The sequence below is a fragment of the Mizuhopecten yessoensis genome, unplaced genomic scaffold, assembly GCF_002113885.1.
Source record: "Mizuhopecten yessoensis strain PY_sf001 unplaced genomic scaffold, ASM211388v2 scaffold6719, whole genome shotgun sequence".
Lineage (NCBI taxonomy): Eukaryota > Metazoa > Mollusca > Bivalvia > Pectinida > Pectinidae > Mizuhopecten > Mizuhopecten yessoensis.
This window is the reverse complement of record NW_018406690.1, coordinates 1818812-1844198: the sequence shown is the minus strand read 5'-3', so window position 1 is coordinate 1844198 and position 25387 is coordinate 1818812. Positions and strand designations below refer to the sequence as shown.

The following is a 25387-nucleotide window of genomic DNA, read 5'->3' as shown; positions in this document are numbered from 1 at the left end:
AACGCGCGAAATCTCATTTAGAGTAAAACGAATTACTCTTGTATCATAGATCCCACGGAAGCCCAAATATGACCCAAATACTACCACGCGAATTAAAGTATCTAACATACCCCTCTCCGCGGACGACGGACACATGAAACAAGCACTGGAAGAGAAAGAAGTAGAAATCATTGAAATATACCGAGAGAAACTTCGTGTTGATGGTAAACTGGCTAGCTGTGATACCGGAGATCGTATCCTTATCGCCAAGAAGCTTGTTTTTGACCTTCCGCGTTCATTGCCGATAGGAAAATATTATCGGGAAATATGATATAATGGACAACCTAGACATCAAAATAATCAGCAGAAATAATGTATAAAATGTAAAACTAATATGCATGTTACGCGTGAATGTACCAGCGAATGGATCTGCAGTGTTAACAAACCGGACACACACAGGTAGATTGTAGGGCAGAGTTCTCGGAAGATGTGACAGAGGAGGAGGAGGTTAAAGAACAGAAAGAGGAAACTACGGACGAGGACACAACCCGGGAAAGAAACAAAGAATATTTCACAGACAATACAGATGAATTAAAGCAAGAAGTACATGAACAGGACAAAACACGACAGCCAAACACTGGCAGGATATAGATTCCGGACTCCAGTGCATGACAGAGGAAGATCAAAATAGAAAACCCATCCCTCAAGGGAGGAAATAGAGGGGTTAAAGAGAATGAAAGCGCAATAGCGATTAAAGAAAAAGAAAGCGCAAAGTGATATAAAAAAAATGTCATATTTTTTCTATTAATACCCAATGATTAAGAGATAAAGGTCAAAGACTAAAATAGTTTGATATAGCATTATTGCAAGAAACGCATTTTACAGAAGAAATTATACAGTACGTAAAAACAGAAGTTAATACATTTTGTCTCGGATATAACAGAAGTCAGGCGTGATAATTATTATTAAATCGTCTTTAGTAAATAACGTTATAAATAGTAAAGCTGTAAATGCCGGACGTTGTGTAATGTTGAATTTAGAAATAGATACAAATAGTATATCAACTCTTTTAAATATATAGGCACCTATTATTAAAACACAAAGAAACCTTTTCTTTTTAGATTAACAAAGAAATTCAAGAATTTAAATAAGGGTTTATAACAGAAGGTGGAGACTTCAACGAAGTACAAAATATAAAAGATAAAAAGATATTTTCAGCTCGGCAAAAAATAAACCATACGTATGGTATTAAACATTTAAAGACATGCTATAAACTGCTGGACATATGGAGAATAAAATAAAGAAACAAAGATCAACATACATGACGAATGTAGTCGAATTGAATACTTCTCAATAGAGGAAGATTTTCACAATTTAGTAAAGACTGCGGATATTAGACCAGCTCAAATTAAATAAACAGACCATTTGTCGATATCACAAAATCTCTAAATAGGTCATATACAAGACAAAGGCCCTGGTTTATGGAAAATCAATAAGAATATCCTAAAAGATAAAAACTTTGAGAACCTCATAAATAAAGAAATCTAAACATAGTATTGATGAATGTGAAGATATGCATCTGAATAAAAGACAAACCTGGGAAATTGTAGATTAAATATACGTTCAGAAACAATAACATTCTGAAGGGATAAGTCGAAATCTGTAAAATATAATACCAAAAATCTTTCTGAACTATTAGACAAAGAAAATATTTCAACAGAAGACGAAATCTAGGTAAATAACATTAAAAAGGATATAAAGAAATATTATCAGGAAAAATCTAGAGGGGCACAAATACGTTCAAGAATAAAGTGGGAAGAAAAGGGCAAAAAACATACGTAGTTTATCTTAGGACTAGAAAAACAAAAACAAATAAAGAATATTTTTGAAGAGAATAGAAAATGCTGATGGGGTTGTAATAGTAGAAACTTAAAGGTTCTTAAAACTATTCAACATTTTTATGAGAAACTATATACGTCTAATAATCCAGATAGGGCAAAATGGAACAATACATCAGTAATACAGAAATAACTACACTATCATTGAATGACAGTTTACAATGTGACGGGAACTGAACTTAGAAAAGTGCAGAAATGTTATTTTTAGAATAAAGTTAAACAAAAGTCCAGGAATTGATGGGCTATCAGTTGAATTTTATAGAGAATTTTGGGATTCGGTGGGAAACGTAATAGCAGATTCTTTAAATTAAGCATACAAACATGGGAAACTTTATGAAACACAAAAAGTAGGTTGGAAACATAAAATATAAAAATAAAAAATAAAAGATTATTTACCTAACTTTTATTATTAATTAATAAAAACGTTGGTAAAGAATAATACAAAGCAACCTGAATTTGCAAAGGTAAGATCTTAGAAAATATGGAGTAACAAGGATATTAAAAATAAAGGACATTCATTAATTTACAATCACTGGTTAGACAGTATTTTCATCATTTTTGAGGACCTTCTCATTGAAAGAGGTATGATAGATGAAAATGTTATTTTAAAAAAACTTCATAGTAAACGCAATTGGACAGCTGAACTACAAACACTAAAGCTCTCTTTTCCCAACGAATGGAATCGGTTAGTAGCGACAAATGAATCACTTAAAACACAAGTAAAATCACAAAGTGGAAAGTTCGTAAATGAAACTGATGGATGTAAAAATCATTTAGAAAGAACCAATTATATTTAAATATACCATCAATTGGTGCAAATGAAATTAGAACAGAATTGTTGCTGGGATGGCTGGAAAAGTGCATCTGATATTAGCAAAAACTCAATTAGATTTCATCGAAAATACACTGATAGACATAAGATTGAAAGCGTTTAAATGGAAGCTGTTTAATAGAATAATACCAAGTAAATATTTGTTAAAAGATGGAGGATATAAGAAAATGATCTGTGTAATATATGTCATGTACAAGAAAATTATTAGCACTATTTTATTAATTTTAAATATTTTGATGACTTTTGGAAGACAGTTAATTTTGCACTTTTGAAAATGAAATACAATGTAAATGTAAAAAAAAACTAAAAAAAATGTTGTTATTGGCTACAAGATTACATACAACAACTATGACGGTATAAATGTCATATTATCCATTATTGGGTATACCATATACAAAGGGTTTCACTTAAATGAACAAAAAAGTAAGATGATTAGAACGCTTTCTGTATTTAGAAATGAGTTACAATTTTATATCTATGCTACAATAAGTTGTGTTTAAAAAAGACGGCTTGAAATGTTTATGAGCTTTCTTGAATAGAGAAACTATACCAGGGTTATTCATATTTACATGTGACTATGTTCCCGGTGATAGATTGGTGTCGGTAGGGATTGTCCAAATCACACAGTCTATTCTCAGTGTTTTGCAAATGTGAAATATAATTATGTTCTTTTTTTACACATAGGAACAATAAACCAGTGAAAACTAAACATGTAATATGAATTATATATACTGTTGTCGGTAAGGATTAGCCCCACCACACAGTCTACCTTTTAGTTAACAATACAGTTAATCTGAAAAAAATATACACGAACCCAAAATATTATTTTCTGAATAGTCTATTATGTCTTGTGTTTGTCTTATATTGTATCCAATACATCTGTTTTTATCAATGAACTGTCGGAACATGAGCATGAAAAGAAACCTAGATATATTGAACTATCATTACACCAACTTTAATAGCATTTGTCTTCTAGATACACAGTTTACAAGTAAAGAAGAAAAGTTATAGAAGCACAATGGGGGGCTAAATGTTTGTTTAATTCGTTTCAATCAAATCCCCGTGGAGTTTGTATTATGATAAACAATAACTTTGAGTTTGAAATTCATGATAAAAAAGATGACGGTGTAGGAAATATGATAGCTGTCGATATAATCATTGAAAAACGTACAACTACACTTGTAAATATCTTTGGTCCAAATAATGATAAACCAGATTTCTATGACAATATAAGAAACACAAGAAGATTTTTAAAATGCAGAATGTATCACATGTGGTGACTTTGATCTTGCTCTGAATCTTACAATAGACACACATAACTATAGAAGTATTAATTATTCAAGAGCTAGAGATAAAGTTGCAGATTTTATGGAAGAACTTTCCCTTGTTGATTGCTTTAGAATAAACCATCCAGATTATAAACGCTATACAGGGAGAAAACGAAATCCTTTTAAACAAGCTAGACTTGATTTTTTCCTTATATCTGATAACCTCATGAATTCAGTAGAACAAACACGCATACAGGCAGGATACAGAACAGACCACTCATTGATAACCTTAGAATTAAACATACATGATTTTGAAAAAGGCCGTGGGTTATGGAAATTTAACAATAGTTTATTATATGACAATCAATATGTGTCCAAGGTAAAGCAAAGAGTTAATGACATTGTACAGCAATATGCATCAACAAGACACAATGACCACCTGCATAATATTTCTGATAAAAATCTAGATTTGAAAATAAGTTATCAACTCTTTTTAGAAGCCATGCTTATAGAGATAAGGGGACTAACTATATCATATGAATCACATAAAAAGCAAAATACAAATAGATCAGAAAATAAACTAAAAGAGGAGATTGATCAAATTGAAAATAGTAATACATTATTAGTAGGCACACTTGTTTGAGAACTTAAAAAAAAAAAAAATGAACAAGAAAATATAAGAAAAGAAAAATTGATAGGACACATGAATAGATCAAGAGCAAAATGGTAGAGGAAGGAGAAAAGATTAGTAATTTTTTCTGCAGTCTAGAATCAAAAAACTATATAGATAAAATCATTTACAGAATTGAGAAAAATAATGGTGAACTTATCACAAAACAGAATGATATATTGAAAGAGATAGAACTGTTTTACAAAGATCTTTATTCAAAGCACTCTGAAAACATTGATGATATTGACCTAAACGAATTTTTAAAGGATCATGATTTCAATTTTTTTTTTGTGATAGTCAAAAGATAAATATTGAAGGTGATTTGAAAGAAAAATAATTATTATTTCCACTCAAAAACATGAAAAACGGTAAATAACCAGGATCGGATGGCCATACTGCAGAATTTTATGAATTTTTTGTCAAGATCAAAAACATTTTATTATTAGATCTTTAAATGAAGGGTTCAAAAATAGGCAGTTATCTATTACTCAAAAACAAGGTGTCATAATATGTCTTCCAAAAGGTTATAAACACAGACAATATTTAAAGAATTGGAGACCTATTACTCTTCTGAATATAACTTACAAATAAGCATCTGCATGTATTGCAAATAGATTGAAATCAGTTTTAGACTCTATAATTTCGGAAACACAAACAGACTTTTTAAGTGGGAGACACATTGGGGAAAATACAAGGCTAATTTGTAACATAATGAACTATACAGAGCAACATTATATTCCTGGACAACTTATTTTTATTGATTTTGAAAAGGCTCTCGACTCTGTATCATGGGACTTTCTTACAATTTTTTTTTTTTTTTCAATTTTGGAAATATTATAAAGAAATGGATACAGGTATTTAATACAAATTCTTCCTCGGCTGTCATACAGAATGTTTTTTAACCAACTTTGTAGACATAAAAAGGGGCTGTAGACAAGGGATCCAGTATCATCTTACTTATTTCTTTTAGTAGCTGAAATATAAGCTATCATGGTAAAGAATAATAAAAGCTATAAGGGCATAAACATAAATAACAAAGAACGCAGGCTCTTACAGTTCGCTGATGACACATCCTTTATTTTAAATGGCACAAAATTTTCATTCATAGAGGCTATAAACATGTTATATAAATATGCTAAAAAATCAGGGTTAAAGGTAAATGCTGATAAAATAAATGTTATTTGGATAGGTAGCAAAACAATTAGTGCTGATATATACCATCACAGATGGAAACTAAAATTGGGAACAACCAAATTTACCTTACTTGGGATTGATTTCTCGGTCAATTTAGAAGACATGGTTACTGTAAATTTCAACAAAGTTATTAATATTATAGATGACAAGTTATATCAATGGTCAAGAGGAATTTTAACACCTATAGGGAGAATAACTGTTCTTAAATCTCCTATCATTGCAAAAATGAATCATCTGTTTATATCTCTCCCTACTCCCAGTAAAGACATAATTCAATCATTGAACAAAAATGTTTTACAATTGTATATGGCATTCACTAATTGATAGAATAAAACGCTCAGCAATTGTTCAAGACTATAGTGAGGGTGGACTCAAAATGATTGATTTAGAAAACTTTATATATGGACTTAAAACTACATGGATTAGGAGAATGCTTCTTTCTGAATATTATGAATGGCTTAACTTGTTTTGAAAAATTTGTAAACCTAAAAACATTGGAGAAAAAGGATTTGAATACATTAAAAGTATTCATACAGAAAATCGATTTTGGAAAAATGTTTTTGAAGCATGGACCAAATCGGCAGAAATGACAAATGTTAAAAAATGTTGATGACCTTTTAAAATCGTCAATATGGTATGATGGAAACTTTAGGATTGATAATGACTACTTTTTCTATAATGAATGGTATTTACATAATGCAGAATATGTTGGAAATATAATGCAAAGGGATGGGAGTCTTTTAAACTATACAGATTTTAAAGAAAAGTATAATGTTATCCCTGGAAATTTTCTACAACACAGAGGCATTTGTGAATCAATTCAATCATTTATGAGATAAAATGATATAAGATCAAATAATTCAGATATTGAAAGACTATTTTTACCCTTTCACATAAATGCAATATAAAGAAGTAAAAAAGGAAGTAGAGATATGTACAACACCCTCATTAAAAGAAGAATGACATGAAATATAGCTATGTGTATTCATGTTTATGTTTCTTTGTGTAAGTTTATGTACATGTATGTACGGATGGATATACTTGCACATTCTAAACCATAGGTATACAATGTATGTGTAAATTTGTGCATATCGGCTTTCATGCATGCATGCCCGTATGCATGTTTGTATGCATGCATGTGTGTATATACGTCTGTGCATGCATATACATGTATGTATGTGTGCATGCATGTATGCATGTATTGCTGTGTATGCATGTATGGCTTGTATGTTTATATGCATTCTCGATTCACACATGTTTAAATGTTCTGAATTGATGACTCCCCTTGTAGGAATGCTATTTAGCAATGAAAAAAATAAGAGATCAAAAGAGACACATACTGAAGTGTCCATTTTGGTTTGCATTATTGCATGACTTCATGTATTGTTTTGTGTTATGTTATGCATGCATGCTGGAATGTGTATACGTTTACAATATTTTCATATGTATGTATGTATCCTGAGTAAATGTAAGTGTTTCAGTATACATATATATATATGTGTGTGTGTATATATGTGTGTGTATATACGTATGTTTGTATGCTATGTATGTATGTATGTATGTATGCATGTATGTATGTATGTATGCATGTATGTATGTATGTTTGCATGCATGTACATACGTACGTGTACGTACGTATGTATGCATGCATGCATGTATGTAGGTACGTGTACGTACGTATGTATGCTTTGTATGTGTGTGTGTGGGTGTTTGTATATTTTATCATATAAACAAATATTATATTCAATACAGTTATGTATATGTACGTGAACATGGAAAATTTAAGAATGTATAAATTGAGTGATATTAAATGATTGACGAAATAAGTATATTTATAAGTGATAAATGAATGCGTGAATATGAGTAGATGAAAGAATGTATGAAAAGATGAGTGAGTGAATGAAAGGATGTATGAGTGAATATGAGTGAGTGAATGAAAGAATGAATGAGTGAATATGAAATAAAGAACCAATGAATGAATTAAATAATAATAGATCGGTTTTCCTGGTTAATTACTGGAAAAGACATATGAAACCTTTGAATCTAGCATCAAGTTATCTGATATCTAAGAAAAGAAAAAGAAATAAAAAAATAGAAAGCACCATGGTGAAAGATAAAAAAAAATTGATTCATCACAGAACCAGAGCAGAATAACAGAAACAAAGCTAAACATTTTATACGTTATTGGTCTTTGTCTAATTCTGTAAAATACCTCATTCGTTATTTTGTATTTTTCATTTTTATAATTTTTTATCAGTATTAATAACGATTATTAAAAATAATGCTCTAACAACAAAGTTTTCGTTTTGTTCAAATACGGCAATATAAGATTTATTTAATTCTTTATAAATGACCAAAAATAATCTTTTCGTTTTACTATGTCCAACAGATATATATTAATTACAATTTTACAATACTTTTACCTGAATTGTAAACAGTGAACTTTAAACGGTGTATGAATTATAATGATGAATATTAAAGTGATGTCAAGTTTTATACATTAAAACAATCAAACATAATATGGGAACCTATTTTAAAAGTAAATACAAAGTATAAGTAAAGTTTCTGAAATAACTGATGATTTAACATAATAAAAACCGAAAATTACAGCATATATATTTTGTATGATAAGGAAATATTAAGAAATATTGTTTAGATTCAATAAGAGATAATACTATATATTATTTCGCGGCACAGTGAGCTCAAAACAAAATGAATGGAATACGTCCATTCGTCAGTCATAGCTACAAATGTATATAAAGGAGGCGTGTTGAGAACATTTATGTAGGAGTGCTTCTTGAATTATATGAAAATAGAATCTATAACTGGTGTTCATGTAATATTGATTTTATTAAACCCGTTTATTAATTTCACATGCAATTAACAAACTCGTTCAATAAATTCAATATTACATAATCACTCGTGTCAGATCCTCTACATATTAAATGTAAATATATTTTTGCACAACTACATACTCCAAATAAGTATACATTGTAACGATTCAAAGATATGAAGTGCGAAATATAATATGAAATAATGATTTCCATTCTATATAAGCCAGTCATTAGAAAAGCAAATGTATATAATGTATTGTATTGATTAAGAGAATAATTTATTATTTTGCACTGTATAAAATAAGCAAAATCTCCGTTCAGGTGCATCAATATTATAACTGATATCAGAGTCAAAGAATACCACAGCTAATAAAAATAATAATATTATGTACAACATAACGCGTGCAATGTGTGCAAATTCTTATCGAAAACAGTTTCAGCTTCGTTGACAAGAACATAAAATGTTTATTTCTTAGAAGTATTTCTCAACATTTTCGTCAGGTTAGTAAGTATGGATTATGAAAAGTTCTTTTTGCATAACCAATACAATTTTCTGCCGAAAAATCATGTGATTGACTGGAATAACTCCAAAGTTTTGGACAGAGAGAGCAATCTGTTCAAGCGGCAAGTAAAGGAAGCCATCTGGATACGCTGCAGTGGTCCAGTTCTAAATCGAGACGAGGGGCTCGAGGACTCTCGCACATCTACATGTATGACCAATTATTGAACAAAGCGTAGCTAAATCGAGTCGTTTCGGTACATATGTAACAACTATTGTACATACGCTGTCTCGACATCGATTTTGTGGACGACTCGTACACATGTTACACCTTTGTGTGCAAACGCTTAACTTGTCATTTGATTGATGAGGTTGACAGTGTACATATCGTACTAGTCATAGAAACGTCACATAGAATATTTTATTGGTTGTGTAAAAGAACTTTTCATAATTCTTAGAAATATATCCCGCCTTGATATATCACCTTTAATGTTTGCTTAACTGCATGTAAGTATTGACTACAAAAATGATTTCTATATATGATACTAAATCAATTGTACACATAGATAGAGGATAATAAATGGTTTTCACTACAATAACATACATATTTCTCGAGTATGGCAAAATACCGATAGGAAAATATTTGTATATTGTGCTATTGCTACAACAATTTGCGGGAGTAAGTAGAGTAAAATGTGTGTATGAGAGTAAAATGTGTGTATGTCAAATATTCTGCTATAGCTTCATTTGTAGCTGAACAGAAAATCTGCTGCGGTAAAGAGAAAACACCATATTGATTGGTCAATATAAATTCGATACTCGAATCGATATCATCACATATGAACGTATAACATTTCTTATAGTTTCCCTGCTGTGAAGAAACTTTTACCAAACTGATAATTATTTGTTATGAAAATATAACAAATACATGTATTCAATTGATTTGTGTTTTCATCGAAATAATCTATTAAGGCAAATATATTTATTCTAATTTTTCCGTAATCAAATTCGTCTATAAACAATGTTTAATTATGCATCTAATAGCGTTATTATAATTTCAAAACGATATGAATTTTACAAACGTTGACGTCACAAAACCTAGTCATAACGACAAATTAATTAATCCCTCATCAGGAAATGTCTTAAAACTATGAATGTTGTTGTTTTTTTGTTAAAATAATCGTGTAAAAATAGTTTCTATTATGCTTTGTGATAATGATTGTTTTACGATTCTAATTTAAGTTAAAATACTAAACAGAACTGTAAAGGTGTCAAAATGGTTTGCAATCAGTGACAAAACTTGGTACATGCAGAAACCTCTTTTGTTGAGAAAATTATCAGAGACGACAAAGTAAAATACCAAATGCTATAAACCAAACAAAAAAGGTAAACATTTTGGTGCACACTTTTAAAACACAATTTTGAGAGCTATGTTCAATGTTTCCTCACCAAACGTTGCCCGTATTCCACATATAAGCAGAATGAATGCAAATTGGAACTACATTAGAGTTTTCTGAATTTGTCTCAAATTGACAAGTTTCCATCTTTTGTTTTAAACCTTAAACATTGGCATACACTGTGCTCGCCTCCAGATGTTCCTTCACTAACGTATAGCAAAAGACGTACTGGTCCTGCAAAGATATAAAAAAAAATGTTCGAAATAAAAAGCAAACCCTCATAGAACTTGATTGTAACAGCTGGCTTGAACTTACTAAGAACCACAGAAATAAAACAGAATTACGTTACAACAATGAATTCATGAATAAAATTATTCAATCGAAATATAATTATTTTGGCGCACCGATACATACACTTTACCATCATCAAAGTTTTTTATTGATAATAAACAAGTCACATCTTTTAATACAATGAGTACTGACAATGGGTAAAAATCCCTACAGTTAAGATGGTATGTATTGAAGTAATGATTGAAGGCAGGATGTTTATCTAAATAAATACAAAACGTCATAGTATTGATTTTACTCTAAACAATAACTGAATGCATTACCTTGTTCGGGAAACATTGCGGTCTCCGGATCTGAAGCTGTCTGGCCGCCGCCATGATGTCTACGTCACCATCGACCTCCAAGCGTTCCATCACGTTACAAAGGCCACATAGCACACCGCTCTCTGTAGCGCCATTACTGGAAAGATATATGAACATAATGAAATAACTGAGAAAAAAATAAACACAAATCGTCATCTTTTACAACAGTCCCAATCTGAAGTGTTGGCACTCGATGAAGGCAAACAAGTATACTTGGCACATTGACAATGACAACGAAAGACATGACGCTATTGGAATCAACGATATTATATTTAGAACAAAATATATAGTGCTTATTGGCGGTGTATAAAATGCTACAGTTTTTTTTATTATTATAACAACATCTAATATTATACGAAAACCCATAACTCGAAGCAGAAATAAGTTCAAGTTCTACAATGATAATGCTCTGGGAGAAATGTCATTAAAATACACAGAGTAAAGTATAAAAGAGATAGCTCTGACACATATAATTTTATATTATACAGTTACAAAATATAGGATTAATCTTGAATGCATTCGTTTGTAAAAGGCAAATAGAGACAAATGTACAACATCTCCTATACACAAGGACAAAACAAATGAAAGACACCATGACCAACCCACAAAAATATTTACGAAACTAATTACACCAATGTTCTCCTCAAAATGTTGTTTGAACATAATTAAAGAAATATAATTTACAAAGTATCACCTGCATGTGATGATAACCGGAGAAGCATCTATCTTCCGCCTAGACTGAATGATTTGTATTAATTCCAACATAAAGCTAGAACTTGGCAATGAACTGCCCCACGAAGGTGTTTCTAAGAGGGAAATCTTTGTGTCGGTTCCGGTTTCCTGTTTTGAAGAAAAGTAACCATATGATTATATCTAAATAAGATATTAAGTGCGACGAAACATTTATCAGGTTTATGCAGGAAAACTTCACCTGAGATAACTTAAACATGAATCACATAAATGCATAAACAGTTGCATAAACAGTTATGCAATTAAAAAAAAAAAAAAAAAACTATGATAATTTACATACATATTTAATTAAAGCGTTCTTATAACAAGCTACATTAGTTCAGGTTCACCTATTCATGTTATATAGGATATGAGCTTACATCTGTTTCCAGTACCTACAATGTACAACGACAATGCTTACTTTGTTTACTATTGCCAGGTGTCGTTCTTCTACACGTTCGGGTCCAACAGAATGATGATCACAGTGAACACTTGTAACGACGAAGTCGCCGAACTTTGCCCGAGCGCCCTGTTGTGTAGGCCAACATGGATCATTCTGGGAGAAAACACATTTCATGTAAAATCCTTTGATGCTGTACAGATTGATATATAATTGTGTTCCAATATCATTTGCTCATGAATTCATGCAGAATGTTCATTATCATTTTCTTTATATGAATAGCATATTTTCCCCAAATACAGTAGCAACGATCTGCACAATAGTCATGCGATGTATTAATAAAATAATTTACAGAATTCCAAACTACACCTTTATAGTAAACGAAATAAAATAATTTTGATATCAAATAAAACACATATAGAATGTCTTTTTGTTGCTGTTCAGATGGAATGTGTTCCAATATGACTTGTTTATTAACACGATGCATATATTGAATGTTTATTATCATATTCCTTTTTTGAAAAGAATATTGTTTCCATATACAGAGGCACTGATCTACGAAATATTCATGCGATGTTTCAATAACAAAATGTACATAGTTCCAAATTAAACCTTTATAGTAACAGAAATCAAAGAAAACAGATTTAGATATTTCTATCAATTTCTTTCCAGCAATGTTACTCCGTACCTGTAGAAGACCAATGGACACCACTGTGTCCGATCGTTCCTGCGCTATCAAGGACAAGAAGTCAATGACGGTGTTGTCAAGAGGATGCTGGGTAAGTATGTAGCCGTAAGGGATTCTGTAACCCTGCATTAACAGATCAATTATTCAACAGTCAACTTCTGTATTGTTGATTTTTTTCTATCTTATCAAATATGGTTTTTTTTTTTTTCATCAGAGCAAGATGATATTAACTCCAGCTTCCTAATATTGACGTGAAGAAATGTTCAATGTCAAAAGAATAGATGGTCAAATAATAAACAGACAAAAAAAATCTGAAATGTTTTCTTTTATAATAAACATGTTGTTCTTAACAAAGATAAAATCGCGTTGCTTCCACATTCTAGCCATATACAAATAATCATTTTAACCAATATCTACGACAGTGTTTATATATCAGTGGTAACAACTCCGAAATAGTGTTGTGTTTATTTGACATTCTTAATTACATATAGGATTCTTTCATAAATTAACACGAAGAAACTTTTATTACGCATTTAGCTGCAGGTTTCGACGTAGGACGTTGGACGTAGAAATTATAACCATTTCAACGGGAGACAACTCAAAAGTTTCGATAATCATATATGAGATAATTTGGTTTGAATTGGAAAGATGTGAAATATAAGAAGCAATCCATAATTTGTTCTATAATGCCTTCATCGCTCACTGCTTTAAACACAGCTTATTAGGAACAAGTATCCAGGTTTAAGGAGTCGTGTCATTGCTTCTTGTGTTCTATTTTCCACATTTCCTCATTTGCTTTTTAAACAGATTTTAGTCACCTCTTGGTCTTCGATTGCAGACTTAATGCTGACTTGTTTTTCGATACGCGGCATGCCCATCTGAAAATTAGTTAGCATTTACATTTACTCTGCAAAGTTAGACACAAAAGAGACCAAAATTCGTTCAAGGGGGAGGGGGGGGGGGCAACTATCGACGCTTATCATACCGGTATATTAACGGCGTTGATATACCCTGATGCGGTTGTCATTAAGCGGATCTTGTACTTTTCAACTGAAAAACAAACAATCAAGGAAAATAATCTAACATAATATTCTTTCATAATTGTTTGAATTTTTCAAATCAACTTTTTAATTATTTAAATTATACAAGATTGATTTTGTGGTAATTGTTATGAATGTTTATCATTTATATTTTAGGAATCACGTACTTTCTATCTCAACATATTGTATTCTTTAAATCTCTCCGTCAATAAAGTAGATACAATACTAAAGATGAACATACCTGCCAAGATAGACTGATCGCGGTTCTTTTGCTTGTTCTGAAGTGCTGTCTTGTACTCAATGGTACTATATTCGGGTCTTGCTGAGTTCAGCAACTATATGAATAAAATTTATCCAGAAGTTCGATTTGTGTCATATGCAATATTTCATTGAATTTAGGACAACGAGATCATAAAACGATCATACATTTTGCCAAAGGTTGAACTGTAGATAACCTATATATGAAACAGTACATAATGACGAGGATAAACATATAATTGTGCTCAAAAGTCACATTTCGAAACATTATTTAAAACTAGCATTTTGTATTCTTTCCTTTGCATCGTATGAAGATGGGTGCCTTATTGGTGCACATTGTGTGGATGCATTACATTAAATTTAATATGGCTATATAATTTGGACATATAAAAACGGAAATGACAGCAGCAGACTTTTGACCAATATTTAAAAAAAAGTCTATTATGATAATCTCCCGATAAAAATTTTGATTTGGTTACTTACTAAATACTGTTGTTTGGGTATATCATCATCGTCCATGTCGTTGGTGACCCTACTGAAGTATGTCTTTGACATGCTTGACGTCACGATTGTTAAGCCTTCCAACAAAACATCATGAAGCATCGCATACTGTTCCTGTAATAACCAGTTTACATATAAGATATCAGGTATGAAATACAATGTAGTATCTACCTTTGTCTGATATATGTATTTTGTAAACAATAATTATTGAAATATCCAATATTCTTCTTTTGCACTGATTGATTTATTTCATTTATACTGTTTCCCTACTAATTGCTACAAACATTTTCTTTATTAATCTGACGGCAATCATATTTGCATCTTAAAGATGCACATTTGCTGACCATGGAACTCGTCTGTGCTGTCATGGAATATAAATGAATAATATAGAATCTATGTTCAGGTCTGTCGTTGCATATTACTCAAACGAAAATAAAAAACAGGTGGAGGGGAGAAAAGCAAACGTTTATCCAACTTATAAGATATCATCAGATTTTTTTATTAACACACAGATCCACATTGATGTAATTGGTAATTGTTAATAGTAAAAGAGACATTGTCGAAAGGTAATAGAAATTGTATCCAGAGGCCATACCGCTGTTTGAATCATATTCATTCTGTCTTTCCGCATCTTTTCCGTGTAGGCAAACACATCAATTTCTCCGCTGGTGTTTCCTTCCAGCAACAATGCGTCTAGTCCAATGAAACTACCTGTTCGTCCAATACCAGCACTGAAACACATTATCAAGTAAGATGTATATTTCATTTCTCAACAAAATCTACTAGCGATAGCTTTCAACTCCAACAGAACAACAAAACGCAAACCTATATGTCTGTTTTGATACAAAATATCCACCTAATGGTGTTCATTTGCCTTTTGTTATATACATGTATGTGATATTCATACATTACAATCTTGATGAAGACTTGATGTATCGCCTATCTTAAATCATTTGAAAAAACACAACAATATACCATTACCATCTTAATGTCTCCGAGACACCTTAAGAAAATGAACAAGTAGAATTACAAGCAAAATTGAAAATTCCCAACAAAAGAACTATAATGTACCTGCAGTGTACAATGAAAGGTCCTTTATGGTTGGTACGGCCACTCCTTACACGCTTGTAAAATTGGAGGAGCTCGAAAGGTTCCGGTACTCCGTGATCTGGCCATCTTGTGAAGTGGTACTGCGATATTTCTCTTGTACTTTTTGTCTATAAAACGTATCTGTATTATAACTTGCATATCAAAGGCAATACCTATTGATTATCACGATTTATTTACATTTCGAACTAAAATGTTAAATTTATTATTTACATGCAATATGTATGTTCTTTGTTTTGCATATATACTCTTTTTTCTTCCTTATTTTGTCAACTAAGTAAGGTTCTGACGTTAAGTCCAACAAGTCTAAGTTATTAGAGGTTCTTTTCGAGCTTCAAGTATAGGAAAAGGGTTGATACCTATGCTTACCTGTTTGTTTTTCACTGCGAGTTTCCGGATGGTGTAGAAGGCGTACGCTACCTCCTCCTGTAGTGTCACTTGGAAGAGGCTTAGCTCCAAGGGATTCCCATCACTTCCTGTCCAGTAGGTTGTACACTTTACCTATTAATTTGTATTTGTTTGAGAGAAAAGAAAAACTATAGTTGACTGTAAAGAGAAAGAACATGCTATGATAAAATATAATAGCCATTTATAAAGCACCATATCCTGTTGAAACTAATAGCGCCAGAGGTTATCGTAACCCTTTGCACACTTTCACAGATTTTACGAGTGTTGGAATTAGAAAACCTTGTGGAGCACCTTTTTTGGCACTCGACATTATCATCTTTTGCCGGGGATTGGGGAGGGGGTTGGTGGGTCGGGGGTTGTGGTTGTGTTGTTCTATTTTAGATGCTTCTTTTTCTGCTGTTTTGTCTCTTTGTGTCGAGTTTCGATGTAATCTCATAATATATCGTCACAGTTCCTTTACTTCTTTTTATATGTGTACCAATACAAAAGGCTGATTTTATCTGTAATGGAATTAAGTATTTCTAATTCATTTTAGCACTTAAAACCAAATGCTAAACGATCATCAAAATTGAAACGTTTGATATCATAAGCTATTCAGCGTATCTAACATCCATTCTTTCATGGTTTAATATTAACGCCAATTGAACATAGACGGTGTAGAATAACCGTTGCAGTGTACAGTTTTCGTATCAATCTTGTACGGAGGTTTAAATGGTATTCAATACGTCACCTTGCCAAGTTCTACCAGGTTCGCCAGCATCACGATTTTTCCACAGTTGTTTTGCCATACCATCCTCCAGAACTCCTCTAGTGTCATCGTCTTTGGACCTTATATACGAGAGAATACCAGATAAGATTTATTTGGAAATGGAGAAACAAATTGCCAAACATTTTTGGAAAAAAATATCTTTATTTTTTAGATATCTATCTATTTATTTATATTTGAAAACTTTACTGCTGAAATTCCTTAAACAACATTTTCTAACCTTATATTACTAAAGCAATAAAAGTTGAGTTCTTCAAGATTATCCGACTTTTTAAATAAGAAATGATGGGTCACTATCGCTTTTGCAGACATGATTATTTCAATGTAATCGATATACTACATGTAATATGATAACAAACTGGAACTTATTAAAATATTCTAAAATATTTCAATGTAATATGTATATTTTCATCTGATTAAAATGTCATCGACACAAATAAAAACAATCTCATGATAAAATGCACTACGCACCTTGTGTAGCAATGTATATCTTCTGATTACGGACACCCTGTAAAATCAAACAACAGCATGATGGTTAATCTTCATTCAGATTATTTAAAATCATCGAAATTGATGTATGATAATGAAGTTGAATAAATATACATATTTATAGAATCATACATACATCGATATAATTGGCATTGATGTAGTCTGTACTTCCTTTCTTCTCCTTCTTTAGAACAACTCTGGAGTGATCATCTAAAATATATTGTTCACATTACAAAATCGTATCCAACATGGTTAATACCACAAGCTTGTCTGCACATGCAATCAAATCATGTGAAATCACAACATATTATTGTGACACAATATTATATGTAGACAAAAGAATAAAATTGGTTTTTGTGTGGGTTTTTTTTTTTAAGATTTTCAACAAATATCATTCTACATATTAAAAAGTATGGAAACACTTAACGATTCCCAGTGTATTGTACCTCCATTTACAAGAAAAGTAACAGCATATTGTAATCTTATTTTTGTCAGCTTCAACATGTATTCGTTTAGTATAATTAAATGATGGAATCGATTAAATACATTAAACATCTGCCCCTATCCAACTTACATGGACATGTAGTTTTGAATCTATTACGTAGTAAGTTTTGTTCCAGCTTTGCATTAGTGTGTGGATGTTTCAAGCCGTGCGGTAAGCTCTAAAATATGTTCACATTAAAGAAATGTTGTATGTCAAATACAACTTGTATGAATAGGCAACAGTAAATTTTATTTTAGTAAAATATACAGTAGATGTCAAATGTATCAACTAACTTCTTATATTCTGTATCATTTATTATTCAGTTTAAAATATCAAAGGCATACAAAAGGTTCATACCTTTATAATATATTAAATAATCTTAAACCTGGATTTATTTCTATTTGATTGATGTATGACATGTACTACATCTCTGAGAGAACAACATAAAGTTATAAGATTTATAAAGATCAAAACTGATTTAATGTGCAGTTAAATGACAGATATCTAACATCATAAATCATATTTAATTAACATGCAATGTGATAATGACTCCGAAGGTACAAGTAAATATCATATAATGTTAATGGTTTTTTCCTTTATTTATTTACCTTATATTCCACCCCGAACATGTCATTTTGGTGTTTGGTTGATACAGTTTCCTTCAAGTCAGACACCACGAGCTTCGTCTCTCCTCGAACGTCGGCGTCATTTGGGCCATTGACATAAACAACCTCGTCCTCGTCAATATCAGTTTCGATCACCTTTTGTGTTTTTACTTCGAATGATTTTGTTTTCCTTGTGTCCTTTGTAGCAATGTTTGCATAGACATTTTCACCTGCTGTAAAGAAAGAGAAATTACCAGAAGATCATTTGTCGTTCTATTGTACAATTATGTATATATATTCAAGTTTATTCGATTTAACATAATTTCGTATAAAAGATATGATATCAAGATGTACCAGAATGTGTCTGGTAGTAATAAGCTTAGCTGGCATTGTATCACTATTTTTATCTCGAGTTTATATAATAAAATAATATAAAAAAACGAAAGACGCAATGAAAAGGTGTCTTAGTTACCCTTTTTGTCTTGGTGAATATCCGATGAGATGTTATTGTCACCCAAAGATCTTTCCTTTCTGGGTGTTCGGCGTTTTCTGAATTGAAAATGAATATCAATTTGAATCAACGTCATAACGTTACAGAACAATTTATGTAAACTCATAGAAAAAAATGAACATTCTGTTAATCGTAAAACTCATTTGTACTACATGTAAGCGTTGATTGAGTCTAAAAAATGATAACTATAATGTACACATTACATTTTTGATAGTATCACGAGGTTCAATTATGATGACAACAATATATTCACTGACCGTGCAACAACAACCACGATCAAAATTACGATCAAAACAGCTACAACGGCGGCCACTCCTCCTCCTATCAGGGCACTACTTCCAGGCGAGCTTTCTGAAGACGTTTCTGATTGTACTATTTAACAAATTGAAAAATTATTATTGACGCTTTTTTAATGTTTAGCCCTTTCGCATATTTGTTTTTTCGTGTCTATAGACATATACGAGATAAGAAACCATTGTAACAATTATAAAGATTTAATGGAGGAAGTCATGTTATGGATAGAGGCAACGATTTAATAATTTTTCTATCTTATTATATTTATCTTGATATTGTTAGATAAAGAAGTTATTTCGTAGTAAAATCAGCGATATTTAATATCAATTTCATATCGACATACTGATATATCATATACATGCATGACCACATAGTAAGGCTATCTGCAATGAATTGACTGATTGATTCCTTCGTTCTATGCTAACATTGGGCTTCCATCATATGAACATCGACATCCCGTCCGTCAACATTTTTGAAAACAGAATCTCATCTTTGTCTTGAATAACCGATGTAATACTAATTCAAATTGTTACTAAGATATGAGTATGTGCCTTTTGAAGGGATAAACGCGCTGTGGTGTAGTTAGAGCAGTGGCAAGTAGCCCAGCACTTCTCTCCCCTTATCTTATGCATCTTTGTTTGAATCAGAGATCATATGCAAATAATTCTTGTTATTTTTTATTGAGATTTGTTCTGCAGTTGTTTATTTGTTATATATCAGGTCGCCACTAAGTCGCTGCGCCAGAGTAATTGAATAAGCTACCTTATAACGTTTTAGCTATGCACACTTACTTCTTCCGCTAGCAAATAGTTGGTCGTCGGTTTTATTGTATCAGATAACAACAAGAAGACATCAACAAGAAGTAACAATCCAATTTAGATTGGATGTCAATTGATTTATATATACATTTCACCCTTAAGCATAATGTTTCACTTTGACTATATATACTATCTGTCCTCGCTAACGCTGTTCAGTTATGATCACTGATTATCAAATTTAATGAATTTTCATCTCAAACCTAGTCTTATTATACTTATGGAAGCTGCTTCATTGGATTATATTTGATGTTATATTAAATGAACCTACGATGATCGCAAGCCTGTCCTGACCAGCCAGCCTGACATCCAACGTGGTGACAACTTCCAGTTACGTGGTTGCATTCTTCTTGCTGACAGTGACACATCTCAGAACAATTAGAACCAAAGTGTCCAGATGAACATTCTGTAATGAGAGCAATTTTCAATTATAATGCAGCCATGAAAGGACAATGTTTCATTCAAATTTGAATTATGCACTCATTTTAAAGCAAAAAAAGAACGACGCAAGTTGCCTTACTTTGCTTCCCGATTCTGATGACACATTTCTGACTACACCAATATGCCAACCATCAAACTACATAGATGGTGAACATGCATGTACACAATTCCTTTTAATTACTTCACGGTATAGCAGTCTTGTCGTCACGTATTCAACAGTTGATACAGTATATGATGCATAATATTTTTTATTAAAATTTAATCATACCAAACTGATGAATATTATTTCGAATGACAGTTCAATGCTTAATAATTAAGTTTCCTCTGTACACAATAGGTTTGTTCATATTTGATTTTAAGAACACTGCATTACTGATACAAGCTGGTGATCCCGATAATAAAAGTTTAGAGATCACTGCGATCACATATGTTTCTTTGATAGTGCTATGACTACAATTATCATGTTTGAACAATGCTGGTGACAAGCTGATATGAATATATATATCAATATTTACATTTGTGTTGCAGTCCGTCTAGATAACAAAACCAACTCAAAGTGTTGTTATGATTCAATAAAAGCAATTGAGTAGTAATATTAACAGTACTACATGTACCATTATATGACATCCGACCTCACTATGTAAATGTTTTTTGATCAACGGTTTTAAATTTAAAAACATAAAACTATCTTCTATTATAATTTTTTTTAATCTGTTTTAACAACTAAGAACTAATCAATGGGTGCTGAAATAAAATCCCCAGCATACTGTCTCCGTGCCGCGACGTATGACTGGTTTTGAATCAAAGCACATCATGTTTATGTCGGGCCACCGAAGTGAGTCTGCTTTTTTAAGTCACCTGAGGCGAAGTCTCAAGTGACCTTTTACGGTCGCCTTTTGTTCGGCGTCGTGCGTCGTGCGTCCGTAAACAATTTACATTTGCGACTACTTCTCCAAAACCCCTGATCCAATTTCAATAAAATTTGCAGAAACCTTCCATGGCCAAAGGTCAACCAAAATTGTGAATTATATGGTCCCCAGCCCCCGGGGCCTGAGGGGCGCGGCCAAAAAGGGTCAAATTGACTAAATTTCAGAAATCTTCTTCTCAAGACCCAGATATGGTAAAATCAAATACTCTACTAGATGGAAGGATCTTAAGGTGCTTTACCACAATTGTGAATTTCATGACCCTGGGGTCTCAAGTTTACACCTTTGGAGGGGGTAAACTTTACTATAGTTTATATAGGGAAATCATATATTTGACCAATATTTGTTTAATTTCCATTGGAAGTAATTCAATTTGGGTTAGCATTATCAGTATTGGATATCAGTTTGATGGTATGCACATATCAGCCCTGACTGACCCCCAGGGGCTGATGGGTGGGGCCAAAAAGGGTAAAATTGACTGAAATTTCAAAAATCTTCTCAAGACACAGATATGGTAATTCAAATACTCTTCATAGATGGAAGGGTCTTAAGGTGCTTTACCACAATTGTGAATTTTATGACCCTAGGGTCTCACGTTTACCCCTGGGCGGGGGGGGCAACATTTATTATGGTTTATATTGGCAAATGATACTTTAGATATCACATGTTGATAACTTGATTGGAATTATAACCTTGAGTTGACAGTTTAATACTTTGAAAATATTTTGAGCCAGACCTACCCCCAAGGGCTGTTGGGCAGGGCGCAAAGGAGTCAATGTGTTTACAGTTCTTCATTTTCCTTGTTTAGAATCAGAGGTGCTAGTTTCAAATACTTTTCAATCTTAAATCTGTATGCAAGATATTGAATAAGGTGGTTTTATTGTTTTTTGTCTCGAAGAATAATATTTCTGTTCATGTTTTAAAAACAAATATCAACTCTCTGTATAAATATATCAGAATCAGTTGATCGTTAAGGCCCACGGGCCTTTTTTCTGTAAACAGGTTGTTCCGCATAAACGAACTGGCCCCTGTCAATTCATACCGGCTCGTCGGCCAGTCCCCTCGGCGACAGTAACACTAACACATGCCAAATGATCGAACAATGAGCAAGTCCCGTTGTCTAAGCCGGGCGATTCAAGAATTCAGTCAACAGCGTCTTTTTCTCCACATTCACAGATGCACTTTCAATTTCCATTCACCTAGCTTGTTGACATTCCAACCGCATCGTGGCCTGATGAGCTTAGCTTAGCCGCTGTACAGCCGTTGTTTATCGCTCAGCTACCATTGCAAACACGGACTGACTTTTTGTTACTAAAATATTTTACATGTATTCTTGTTTCAAATTAAGATTTTTTTGTCAATTTTAAAGATAATCAATGTTTTTTAAACGCGCTAGTAGGTTAATTAAACTATTAAAACTGTGCAAAGTGGAACTGTTTGTTTATTGCTCAAATGTGTATGTCGTCACCATTGAAAACGCATCATCTTTTCCGCGAAAAAAGTCTGTTCAATTAATGTTGTTTTCAGGACGGTTCATTTCTTTTTTACATGAAAACCCCTACTTTTTCTTAATTTCATATAATGCAAGTGAATATGATAGAACTTAAATATAAGGTTTGAAATGCATAATTTTAGCATTTATGAGGGTATGCAACACAGTTCCGTTCAATCATAATATCTAAGATGCGCTATCGCAAACGGATAACGCATGGAATATACGGATTGACCAGTATTGCATAAAGGTGGTTTTGGGATCTCTTAACTGCAGACATTTAAGGAACGAGAGAGTAAGAACAGACGATTTCCGCGGAGAGAATAGAGTGAAATTCTGGTAATCGAATAGAAGTGGAATGGTAAGCACAGCACCAGGCTGTTGCTATGTTTTGCAATCTTTGGAACCATCAGTGTAAAGCCGTATTTTAGCAGGGTATTTCGAAATGCACTCCCGAAAGGAAGATTTGTATTCTGCGGGCGGAGCACTCAATTTTGCAAGATCATGCAATGCAAAATTAACATCAGGTAATCGTATAGCCCATGGTTGAACATCCGGGTTGTTTTATTCAGCTTTATCATTTAAATTTTTGTTGAGCTCCTGAAAGAGATTTGAAATTCGGATACCAAATGTTACTATGAGTTTTGAATTTTGAGTGAATTTGCTTAGGTATATTGGGTTGAAGACAGGGTTAAGACAGCAGTGTACAGTAGCGTACGGTTGCCATGGGTGATATGTTTTTACAATGAATAACCCCTGTAATAGTACATGTATCAAAAAGTTAAAATAAAAACAGCTATAAAATTGGCATATACATGACTCAGCACATGTGTAAATATTGTGAAAAATCTAGTTTGATGACCTATGCTAAAACGTGAGTATTTCTGTTACCGAGTAGGTGATATTTAATTTAAGACAGGCTTTAAGAAAAAAACATTTTGGCATTTTTTGATGTGGTAACCATGGTTTCCACAAGTCCCAAATCTGGGGAAATTACTTTTTGAAAAAATATTCATTCTTCTAAAAAAACACGTATTCAAGATGTAGTTGATAAGCATATTTATATATGTAGGTGTGCTGTGCAGGATGAATCCGCTATCCCTGTTTATCCGAGACATGACCTTTATTTTCAGGATCAAGCCATTTCTACTGTACTCTGCTACCTAAATGCAGGATTTGTTTTTTGATTCGATTTCGGCAACAAACTGTGAAGCCAGTTTTTTTCCTTTGTTTATAAAGTAATGGTTCATTCGCTTCCACGTAAAGGTTTTTTACTGATGTTGTTCTAATAACACCAAGAGCAGAGCTAGACGCAGTACTTGGTTATGAATTGAATGCATCATCTGCAGAAAAGAACTACGCGCCGATCAATAAACCATTGCACCGAAATTGACTTGTGATCGGATAAGTGATCTGTAAAGTGTCAAAAGCACCCCAACCAGTATGTGAGAAGACTCGTAGAATGTTTAGCGCCTTTGAACACTTATCTTTAATATGTTCTTGACGATATCTAAACCACCGTCACACCTTATCCATTACTATAGCATTGTAGTTTTGTATCGTTATTTGTTTTTAATTGAGAACTGATCTGCTTACATGCTGTTTTGCTTACATGATTTAACTGATGTCCAACAAGGCATGTAACAGCCCCTTACATTGTGATTCGTAGACAAACTCAAATATAAATTAACAAAAATAGAACTTATAACCTGTACAAATCGAATTTATCTCTTCATATAATGATGATGATGGAAATTACCCGTGAAAATATGATTTTTCTACAAACTCAGAAGATGCTGATTTTGTAATGGTCATTAAGAGACAAGATACAGTTTCAGGTATAGTTGCTACAGTCTGGACGAAATGTCATATTAGCGTCTGTTGTCATAATGGGTTTTTTCTTCTTAGCGTTAACAAATTAAATTACATTTGCTGAAATAGTAATTCTGAATACAATTTATTTTATGCATGGATTTTACCTGCGATATCCAAGTTGTAATAGAGCCAGGGCACATTTCTATAATCAACACGCACAACTGTTCACTCTAGCTGTTAAAGGTATAACTTATAGATTCCTAAAAACGGAATACCATTCGAAATGGAAAAAAAAAAATCGGATATGGTCTTCGAAGACATCAATTTAAGTTAATTTCACAAGTAATTCGTCACAGATCACAAGTTTTAACTCACACTGCGATAATCTGATCATACA

General features: G+C 32.3%; 1 protein-coding gene across 1 annotated transcript; it reads right to left on the bottom strand.

Annotated features, from left to right (window-relative positions):
- Nucleotides 1-10397: 10397 nt before the first annotated feature.
- On the bottom strand, nt 10398-22478 carry LOC110452489 (receptor-type tyrosine-protein phosphatase mu-like). The gene is made up of 20 exons (XM_021501049.1): nt 22424-22478; nt 20588-20722; nt 19465-19579; nt 19169-19245; nt 18700-18929; nt 18182-18269; nt 17744-17817; nt 17590-17626; nt 17083-17180; nt 16314-16445; nt 15909-16054; nt 15433-15568; nt 14820-14951; nt 14320-14413; nt 14024-14088; nt 13039-13161; nt 12372-12506; nt 11916-12061; nt 11183-11318; nt 10398-10805 (listed from the first exon to the last, which is right to left on the bottom strand). Exons 1-20 carry the CDS (start codon nt 22476-22478, stop codon nt 10734-10736), a joined length of 2226 nt encoding a protein of 741 aa, XP_021356724.1. The 3' UTR covers nt 10398-10733.
- Nucleotides 22479-25387: the final 2909 nt, after the last annotated feature.